The sequence below is a fragment of the Furipterus horrens genome, unplaced genomic scaffold (genome assembly GCF_987537825.1).
Source record: "Furipterus horrens unplaced genomic scaffold, mFurHor1.1.pri manual_scaffold_4, whole genome shotgun sequence".
Lineage (NCBI taxonomy): Eukaryota > Metazoa > Chordata > Mammalia > Chiroptera > Furipteridae > Furipterus > Furipterus horrens.
In genome coordinates, this window is record NW_028327174.1 from 13,305,404 (window position 1) to 13,316,290 (window position 10,887).

Sequence of the window (10,887 nt, forward strand, 5' to 3'; positions counted from 1 at the left end):
CAATTCCCAACTAGAATCTTTGTTATCCTACCCTGGGTGGCACTTGGGAACTAGTGTTCTCCTCAGTCAGATTTATTTGAGTTGTCATCCTGACTGAAAAACAGTGCATACAACTAGGATAATACCAAAACCAAAAAGCCCCCAAATAATTCAATTTTACTTCCTAGAGATTCAATTTATTCAACAGTAAGTAATTTGAAACAGTACTTACATATCAAAGCACATATAGTCCACAAGACAGGATATTTTAAAATTAAATACACCATCAAATAAATTTCATCTTTCTTGGGCAGGGGTGGGGGGGGGGATTTACACACCAGGTACTGAATTACACACCAGGCACTGCCTGGGTTGGGGGAGCTATGCTCTTTTCCCTTGTGCCATGAGAGTTTCAGTGAAAGGACAGAACATAATACCTGAGTGAGGGGTAAACAGGAGAATGAGAAACAGTCAACACTGCCTTCCAGTTGTAAGAGAATCAGGATGTAGCACGGTATGTAAGAACAAAAATGAATGGACTGGTGAACAAAAACAGTACCTATATAGCTATGGAATCCTGGCAAAGTAATTCCTCTGCGCCTCAGTCATCGCTTCTCATAATTGAGAATCCCTAGTCATAAACCTAAACAAAGCTATTGTAAAGTTTCATTAAATATATGTACGGCTTAACCACAGGGATACGGTCTGAGAAACGCACCGTTAGGGGACTTCATCATCATGCAAACATCACAGAGTGCACTTACGCAAACCTAGATGCTATACACCTAGGCTGTATGTTATAGCCTATTTCTCTGTAAAGGAGGAAAAATAATTTTCCCTCTACCCTCGGGCTCATGACTGACACATCCCTATAAGATTTTATTTTAATACAGGGAGACACTTTTAGAAATAAAGATTTCCCTTACAAATGTAAATGTCTTTTTATAAAGACATTTACTTGACTTCAACTTGGTTTTCAGAGCTTCTCCCTTGTCTCTTTTCTAAAATAATCCTTATGCCTAACAGACATATCTTGGAGTGACAAATTCTGTTCCCCTACAGCTCCTAAGCTACAAACCTAGGATGTTACTATATTGAATACTGTAGGCAACTGCAACACAATGGTAAATATTGGTGTAATGCATTGTGCTACGATGTTACTATGGTCACATCACTAGGTGATAGGACTTTTTCAGCTCCATTATAATCTTATGGGACCACCATCATCCATGCGATCCACAGGTAACTGAAATGTCATTATGCATCGCATGACTATAGGAAGAGGGGAAAATTTTTAGTATAAACTATTAATCATGCAAGATAATTACTTTGTAATAATAATAGTAAGAACTCTCATGAAAATGTGATCATTTCTTGAATTCAGGGCAGTAGTCCCCAAACTTGAAAGATCCCTAGAATTATACACAAAATTTTAAAAATATAGATTCCCTAACCCCACTCCCAAAGATTCTGCAGTTTAAGAAAAGTCTCATGTGATTCTAATGAGCCAGGGAACCTTCAATGTAGAGGAGGAAAGGAATAATAAGAGAGAAATGGTATGTAAGGCTTTTTCTACATAATCAAATTTCTTTATGATTATTCTGTCCACATTCTCATTCAGGCAGATAATGGGTTCATTTACCATGGTAGAAACTGTGACTCATTAACCTATCTCTTTTTATTAAACACATCAAGTAGAATTTGAAATAGCATGAGTGTTTAAAGAATGCTGAATAAGTGAATGAAGGAATGAATCAGTGAACAAACAAAAAACTACTGCAGGTAATTAGCTAGTTTTAGAAAAACATTTCCTGTATTTCTATTGTAAATGCAAAAATATTTCTAAAATCCATTACTTGTTACTGATATAGAGGGCAGCCAACTGATGGACTACATTCATCACCACTTCATAGCACCTCGTAACAAAACAAGACAGTTCCTGAAATGACAAGTTGGGTATATGTTACAAAGTTGTTTTCTAAATGTCACCATTTCTGAATTTTAGGGTAACAATGTTAAACAAAAATAAAATAGTTTTCCAATAAGAACTCTAGTTAACCTACAGCCAACTTCAAGCATCCCTCAAGCAATCAATTCTTAACTCACCCTGCATCCCAAGGTCATTTCTACCTCTCTGCCCCCACATTTCATTCATACTTCTATTTTAAGTCTTATGTTTCACTCGTGTAATTCCGAAATGACAAAGACCATCTCATTCCTTCTTTGAATATCCAATGCCTTGCGCAGTGGCTAACCCTCAACTGCTTCTCAATAAATTTATCCTATCAGATGAATAAATGAATGAACATCTGAATGAAGAAAAGCACAAAAGCTGCCAGCTTTACAAAGTATGACAATGAGGGGCAAGGGGTCTCCAGAAATCACTGACATAACTTCAAATGTTTACCTTTATTTATAAACAGACTTGGCACACAGCAAGTGAATTATTAGTTACCCCAGGAATATGTTTGTGGGTAAATAACTAAATTGCATATACTATGTCCCATACCTCCTAAAATTTTTTCGGAAGCTCTCAACTTTTAAACCTGTAGAAACAGTTTATATCCTAACATACTTAAAACCTAATTAAATCTATGCTGTTCTAAATTTTACATTCTACGAGGGCAGGGATTTCTGCTGGTTTTGTGCACTGCTGTATCCCCAGCACCAAAAACGGTTTGTAATATATGCTACGCTTATAAAACATTCATTGAATGTTTAAAAATGAAATTTTATATGGCCGTCAGTGAGATCTAAAAACAACTTAACATTTTTTAAAATGAAAATAATGCTTTTCAATTTTACTTAACAGCTCTAGTTTTACATTTCTTATTAAATTTCTAAAGGTTTGATAAGAGCAGAGAAAATAACAGAAAAATGCAAGATTATCAGCACAAAATAAAAAGGCAGAAACAAATCCAGATATATAATAGACTATATGACAGAACTAGAATAAATTAGCCAATTAAAAAACAAAGATTTTCAGATCGCATAAAAAAATCAAAATCCAGATATATGCAGTTTTAAAGAAACAAAACATAATGACACTGAATGATTGAAAGAATGAAGAGAAATAAATCAAGAAAAGGTTAACTCGAACAGAGCTGGGGTACAGCAATATTAATATCAGACAAAACAGACTGTTAATAAAACTATAATTACTATATAAACACAAAATATATTTTGTAATTATATATTAATATACATAATGATAAAAGGTTCAATTATTAACAGTTCTAAACTTTTATGCACCAAATAAAGTACCTTCAAAATAAAAACTGTAAAATTTGATAAAACCAGGGGGAGAAACTGACACAATGCTGGGACTGTACAAATTACATTTTTTTAAGACGCCTGCCCACAGGCTTAGGTTCTGCCAACAGATGGCACTAAAAGGAGACTAGAGGGCAGGAAAACACATCCTATTTCTTCCTGTTTTTTATCAACGTAAGCCAGGCAGGAGTAGCTCACCCCACACTGCAGACTGCTCCAGCCTCCAGCTTCTCGCCCCACTACAGAGCCAGCCTGGTACTGCCCCCTCAGAGGCACCAGCAGCAGCCAGGCAGCCCTACCCCTCAGAGGCGTAAGTGTTAATTCCAGGGGCCTCCTCTTCCAAGCTCCCAGGTTCTGGCAACCCCAACCTCTTCCCTTTTTCCCCCTAGATGTAGAGGTGATACCTGCTTCTCTGGATCACCTCACTGTTCTCTTTTGTTTCAGCCCTCCAACTCTTATGTAACCAGCTTTTTATACTAAACCTCCTCTTTGAAGTATCTTGTGTGAATCATTTTCTAGGCTGGACCCTGACTGACCCATGCCATAACAGAGGATACCTTAAACAAAATGCTCTCGAATTAGGTCAAGTAGACCAATAAAAAGAACTAAAGGTATAAAAGATCTGAACAATACATTAGCATGCTTAATTCAATGAAATAATCATGTTATACCCAACAATCAGAAGGTAGGTAGAATTATGGGTATTTTTACCTCATCTCCAATTTTTGCTTTTGTCATTTTGTACAAGCATTGCTTTTACAATGAATAGGTGAGAAAGAGAAGTTATTTCACTCTTTTGAAAAAAATTAAACCAAAAGTCCTAGAATAATTAAAACTTTGCAGTGAGCCCTGACTGGTGTGGCTCAGTTGGTTGGGCATCATCCCGCAAACCAAAAGGTCACCGGTTCGATTCCCGGTCAGAGTACATGCCTGGGTTGCGGGCCTGGTCCCTGGTCAGTGTGTGTGCTAGAGGCAACCAATCGATGTTTCTCTCCCTCTTTCTTCCTCCCTTCCTCTCTCTCTAAGAATAAATAAATAAAATCTTTTAAAAATAAAATAAAATAGAATTTTGCAGTGATGAAAAGTTTATCTAAATTGAAACATCTAGTTAGAAGCATCAAGAGCATATACTTTAAACAACTCATCATTGCTCATGTAACAGCTTAATCATCTTCATTAACAACTTTTTCCTGACATAAATTATCTTTTCCTACCTCGTACGAAGTTTAAATTGTTTTAAAGACATAGTGACAAGTTGCCCATAAGTGAAATTATACAAAGAAACTCATTTTGATCTTTATTTTCCTAAAAATGCTATGAAAATCTTTTAGGAATTATGATCCAATTATAATCCAATGCCAACTAAATGTCTTACCCTAATAGCACAAGTTCTTAGCATTTGATGGTTTCAGAAATCTTTTTTAATTATGTGTAATTCACCAAAACTTTTCAAAGAAAAACTTCCATAAGAAGTAAAAGTCAATTACCTGTAAGAATGAAATAAATCTCCCCATTTGAATTTGGCAATCACCTTCCACCATGCTGGAATCTGTGGCTTTAAAAGGCAAAATGAAGAATTATATTTCAACTCTTTTTATATAAACTAAATCAATATCAAAAAATAAAAGTTTTATTTATCAGTACATTTTCTAATCTACATAGTATTAACAGAATTTTTACACTGAAGAAAATAACAGAAAATCATTAATTACCCAATTGAAAGTAACCATCTGGTTTTACTATTTAATAAATTAAAGGAAAATTTTCATCTAGCTACAATGCTTTGTAATTTATAAAAATATCACAAATAGACAGTAGAGATTTTGCTGCTGCTTCATCACTCAGGTTTATTTTTTCACTTATTTACCAAACAAACAAACAATTTGAATGCTTATTTTCTCGCACTAATACATTATGGTAGTCCTAAAATTGTTAACTTTTTGTTCATTTAAATCTCAAAAAAGGCATCACAACTTTACACTGTGAAATTTTAAAACTTACCTCCTTCTCCATAAAACAAGAGACCGTTATAAAATTTAGTTTCAGCCTGTTTAAAAAAAAAAAATTAAAATAATTTTACAAGGTGTTTTTTGGTTTTTAAATTCCTAGGCTCTCTTAGTTATCCATATTAAATAAGAAGCAGAAGACATCACTTATACAGAAATTCACTTAAATTCAAAAACTGCTTATAATTCAGATAAGTTTATCTTTAGAGTACCAAAAATATTACTGATAGTCAATGTTATTTCTTGATTTCTTTAGCCTTTACTTATCTGACCACTCTAATTGCACATCCTCTCGTTAGTTCATGGAAGATATAAAGCAAACACAGAATACAGAAACATAGCGGAAAAAAAAGATGGAAGTTACCAACTTCTTTCAGCGTTTTGATTGCTCATGGGCAAGGAAACACAAAATGTTTTAAGAAGTCAAAGCTTTTTAAAAAAATCAGTTATGGCTAGAAAGGAAGGATATAGAGCCGTACAACAGACTTTGAACATACAGAGACCCCACTCACACTGTTACTCCCAGTAAAATGTTAGGCAAGTGACATCCTCTTTAAACCTCACTTTCCTCATCTATTCCCTCCATAACTCCCTGAGTAGTTGTAAGTATTAACAGTGTTAGCACGGTGTCTGGTACATAGTAAGTAACCTGTCGTTATTATTACTATTTAAATAAATAATTCATTCAACATTCAATAAATATTCATGTACAATGTTCACATATGAGCACATATTTGCTTTTTAAGATCTTCAGAATACAAATAATTACCTCATATTTTAATTTCTTGATTTCACAACAAAGTGCAGCATAAACTGTGATGACTTTGTTTAAGACCTAGTTTCATGAATAAAAATATAGAAGAAAAAAGTGAATTATAGTAGATAATTAAAGCATTGTCAAAACAGATTTTTAGGTTTAGGAATCTGTACCTTGTTTTCAGTCTTTATAAGTTCCAAAAGGGAAGACTGCTCATAAGGCAAAAGCTATAGAAAAAAGAAAAAGAACATTTCTTTTTAATTTGAAAAGAATCACTGAAACCTTAAACACACAAATGGAGACTAGCTCTGTTCTACTGAGACTTGTGTTACACCCTATACTCAGCACTAGCACTATTATCAGATAGGGAGTGACCACTAATGGGTACGGGATTTCTTTCTGGGGTGGTGAAAATGTTCTAAAATTGGCTCTGGTGCTGGTTGCACAATTCTGTGAATACACTACAAACCAAAGAATTGAATGATATGTAAACTGTATCTCAAGAAAGCTATTATTTTAAAAGTCAGTATGTGATTTAAAACAGAGTCTAATATATAATAAATGCTTGATAAATGTTAGTTATTAAGTGGTAACAGGGTATAGTTTCAAAGATAAAACAGGATAGAACTACCTCAAGATGGAAAAAGAGCAGGAGTGACCTATTTTATACATTACAAAATTACTCCCACCCTGCCTGGTGTGGCTCAGTTGGGGACTGTCCCACAAACCAAAAGGTTGCAGGTTTGATTCCCAGTCAGGGCACATGCCTGGGTTGCGGGTCAGTCCCTTGTCAGGGCACATGTGGGAGGCAACAGAGATTCAGGTTTCTCTCTCACATCAATGATTCTCCCTCCCTTTCTTCCTCCCTCCCCTCCCCTCTCTCTAGAATTAATAAAATAAAATCTTTTTAATTACTCCCACATTAAGATTCCCTAAATAACATAATGGAATTTTTAAAAAATGATAAAAAGTATTCTGTATCTTGATTGGAATATGAATTACATGGGTATATGTGTTTTGCAAAATTCATTGGAAAGTACATTTTAAATCTATGTATTTTACTGTATGTAAAATAACCTCACCTGAATATTTGATTCCAACCCTCTTCATTTTCTTTGGGCGGGGGGTGGGGGGGTGGAGGGGGGAAGCTAGCTCAGAGTAGGAATCTGTCATTCTTGACACTTAAAAGCTTTGAGTTTGTGTCATTCTTTAAAAACACAAAAACATACAAAAATACATGTATGGCTTAGAGAAAAGGACACTGATATTTCTCTACATTTCTTTTAGTTCTCTAGATATGAAATGATATATGTTTAATATTCAATAATTATGTTTTCAAGATACAGTATGTCCTTAAAATGTATGCATAAATTTAAAAAAAATCAAACCTTTAATGCTATAGGATCAAGATTGAAATCCCAAACATCTCCAATTGAATTATCCAGTGCATCCTCGATTCTTCTCAATTGAGACGTATACTCCTCAAGAAATTTCCCGTAATTCTTAAGCTGAACTTCGGCATGAATTTCTAAATTTAAATTTTAAAATAGTATGTGAGAAGTACAAAAATTATAGGACATTTACTTCAAATAATCTCAAAAGTCACAGCAAAGTAGATACTAGCACTGTTAAATGTATTATTCTGGAATACCTTAATTTCTTGGAAATAAAGTTTCAAAGTTTAACAATAACTCAGCTTTCAAAATTTTCCAGATAAAATAACTTTAAAAACAGATATTGCCATATAGACATATGTATCATTTTAAAACTAACTTTAAAGTATTATGAAAAAGTCACTATCCTATTTACTCTATAATCTAGGGCTTTTAAACATAAAATAATTCCTTAGACAACTCAATGTTCTGATTCTACGTTTCAGTCAGAACTTTTGCAAAAAAAAAAGAAAAACACCTGAATCAAGTGCAAAAATCTGTGTTGTCATACAAGCAAAATTTAAAAGCATAATTCTTCTTTCTAAGCACAGGAAACTTTAAAAATACACCAATATATTGTTTTGAAATGCATTTAGACCTCTTTCATCATATTATTATTCATGTAAATGCCCCCAATTTACAAAGATATTGTGTTTTATTCTACTAGCATAATTAAGTTGGAAAAGCCAGTAAAGAACATTAAGTACATAATGCTGGGTTTATATTTACAGAATTTACATACTAATAGATTCTAAAGAGTCGCTGGAGTAAACTGAACAATAAAGGTATACATCAATACTAAGGAAAGTAAATATTCTACCCTCTACATAAGAACTCATTTCTTATTACAAAGGCAGCAAACTTGCCCTCGCCGGGTAGCTCACTCAGTTGGTTCCAGCATCATCTCAGTACACTAAGGTTGCAGGTTCAACACCGGTCAGGACACATACAAGAATCAACCAGTGAATGTGTAACTAAATGAAACAACAATCTGCCCCACCCCCACCCCCGCAAAATACAAATAAAAATGTTTTTTAAAAAGCATCAAATTCAACTCCAACTCAAGTTTTTATTAATGTGAATAACCTCATTCAATCTCTGTATTCGTATTAATAAAGGTAAAATTTTTCTCTCCTCAAATTAGCAATGCAAACTCTAAGATAAAGTATCTTCAGATTCATAAAGGATAAAGACCTAGCTCCACATTCTCCCTTATTTTGCAACTAATGCACTGAAGAAATAGGTGGATCAATTTAGTTCACTAAGTAAGGTTCCTATCTCATTAGAGCATTAACCTAGGCAATTTTGAAAAATAATTAGTCTAGATATGATTCACAGTCCAAAAATTAATGAAAATCTGACACAGAAATGAGAAGTCTTTTTCCCCACAGCCTGAATTAAAAACTGCGTTAAGATTCTCAAAATCCCAAGCACACATCTAATTCTCAGTTCCATGGAAAAGTACCATCGCTGCATTTAACCAGCAGATGAGTTCTTAATGACAAAACTACAAAAACATGCCAATAAATTATTCACTTAGTCTGCCTGGGAATCCACAAAGCAGCAGGCAAAAGAAAACCTATAGCATCATTCAAGTCCCTTGTTGGTAGGATGAGGAATAGCTGCAATATTAGTAAAAGTTAAAAAGACCTGAAATGAGAAGAACTACATGGTAATTCTTCAAGAGTGAAATTCCAAAAACCTACTTACATGGTTCCTCTTCCAACAGACTGCCTTCTTTGTTTCATCTTTGGATCCCTGATACCTAGCGTACCGCCTCCGACATGGAAAACGTCCGCTGAGCGAATCTGATCATTCTACTCTAACGTGAACTATTTTCAAACCCAGTAACACATTTTTACTTCCATTTTTTGAAGATGAACGTAAAGATCTCACCTTACAAATAACAGTTCACTACTTAAGGGAAGTGGGGGGAGGCAGAAGAGGGTACAGGGGAGACACAGGGATGGAAGGAGACTGGACCTGGGGTGCTGAACGCAATACAACATATATACAAATGACGTGTTACGGAAGTGTACACCTGAAACCTGCATAATTTTAGTAACCAATGTCACCCCAATAAATTCAACAAAAAAGAAAAAAGGAAGAAAAAAAACATTTTTAATTCATTATTTATTCCAAAGGTGAAGTAGGGAAACTTTATAACAATAAATACAGAATCCTCTCCCCCCAACATTAAAAGGTTTTGTTATTATCACCAAGACTGTTTTTCTTTTCTTTTTTTTTTAAGGCTGCATGAAAGCTAATATCTTGTGGAACGTTTTGTGAAAAACTGCAAATCATCCTCAGTTAAACTCAAGCTTGAGACCCTAATAAAATTTAAATTTAGGTACACATGAATCTTTCATTAAAATTAAACAAAATTTAAAAGTAACTTTTTAAAATTACACTCACCTTTTGGAAAAATTGCATTAAGAAACAAATTCACAAGCAGTGAATACCTCGTATCATTTATGCAGATTAATATCACCAAAGATAAGAAGAAACAGGTTGGCGACTTGTATTAATCTCAAGTAGAGTTTCACTAAAATAAGTAATTTGGCTTCTACGTTTTGCTGCATGGAATTTAATTTGTTACTTTGGGGGGGGGGGTTGGACTTCTAAGTTAAATCAGACAATTCGATTTTCTGAAGCAAAATCTGAAGCCGATTTGCTGTAATTTGCGAAACCGTTCTCGCTGCGATGGAAACGCAGGACATCACCTTTATCTAACGTAAATAAAAGGCACGGAAGGCGATAAAATAGCATTCACGTGTTTATTTTTACCACGGGAAGAACTGTTCTTCGCTAGAGTCTATGGTTATAAGCGTGGAGAGGAAAAAACACTCCATGTTCCAAAAGTTGGTTTGGGCAGAAAAAAAAAAGAAAAACAGGAAACCGAAACAGGAACCCGGACCTCAGCCTCTGCAAAAGGGAACGCTCCGAGGAGCCGGAGAAAGCCCGGGAGAGCCCGGCCAGCCCCCGCGCCCGGGGCTGCGGGGCCTCCCCGGACCCGCCCCGCCCGTGTCCCCGGGCTGCCGAGAGTGGACGCCGCTCCCCGGGGGCACCGCGGACTCCCAGGCACAGCCACCGCCCCCAGAGCCAAGCCCCGACCCACCGCTGCTGGGAACCCCAACCCCGACAGTGAGGCTCAAGCGCGCTTCCCTCTCACACCCCAAGGGGCAGAAAATGCCCCCTAATCAGAGGGCTGCTCAGCAACCGCGACGCGAAGCCCTCCCGCAGGAGCGCCGCCAGGACTGAGGCCCGAGCGGGACCGTCCCTTCGCAGCCCTCGTCCTGCAGCTCTTACTCTGCGAGCCGTCGTCAACGCGGTCGAATTCCCAGTCCGGGGACAGCGTCTCCACCGCCATCGCCTCGGTGCCTCCCACAGTCACAGCACCAGCCAACCTGGGTGACTGACTACGGCCGCCTCACCCCAG

The 10,887-nt window shown here is 36.1% G+C and overlaps 1 protein-coding gene across 1 annotated transcript in view; it reads right to left on the minus strand.

Annotated features, from left to right (window-relative positions):
* The window catches only part of WASHC4 (WASH complex subunit 4), a 52,659-nt gene extending 41,772 nt beyond the window's left edge, over positions 1-10,887 (minus strand). The window contains exons 1-7 of the mRNA XM_090272577.1: positions 10,758-10,887; positions 7,404-7,543; positions 6,189-6,242; positions 6,028-6,093; positions 5,254-5,299; positions 4,740-4,807; positions 1,836-1,918 (exon numbers count right to left, since the gene is read on the minus strand). Coding sequence (XP_090128703.1) covers positions 1,836-1,918; positions 4,740-4,807; positions 5,254-5,299; positions 6,028-6,093; positions 6,189-6,242; positions 7,404-7,543; positions 10,758-10,818 — 518 coding nt within the window. The 5' untranslated portion in view covers positions 10,819-10,887. The remainder of the gene's footprint in view (positions 1-1,835; positions 1,919-4,739; positions 4,808-5,253; positions 5,300-6,027; positions 6,094-6,188; positions 6,243-7,403; positions 7,544-10,757) is intronic.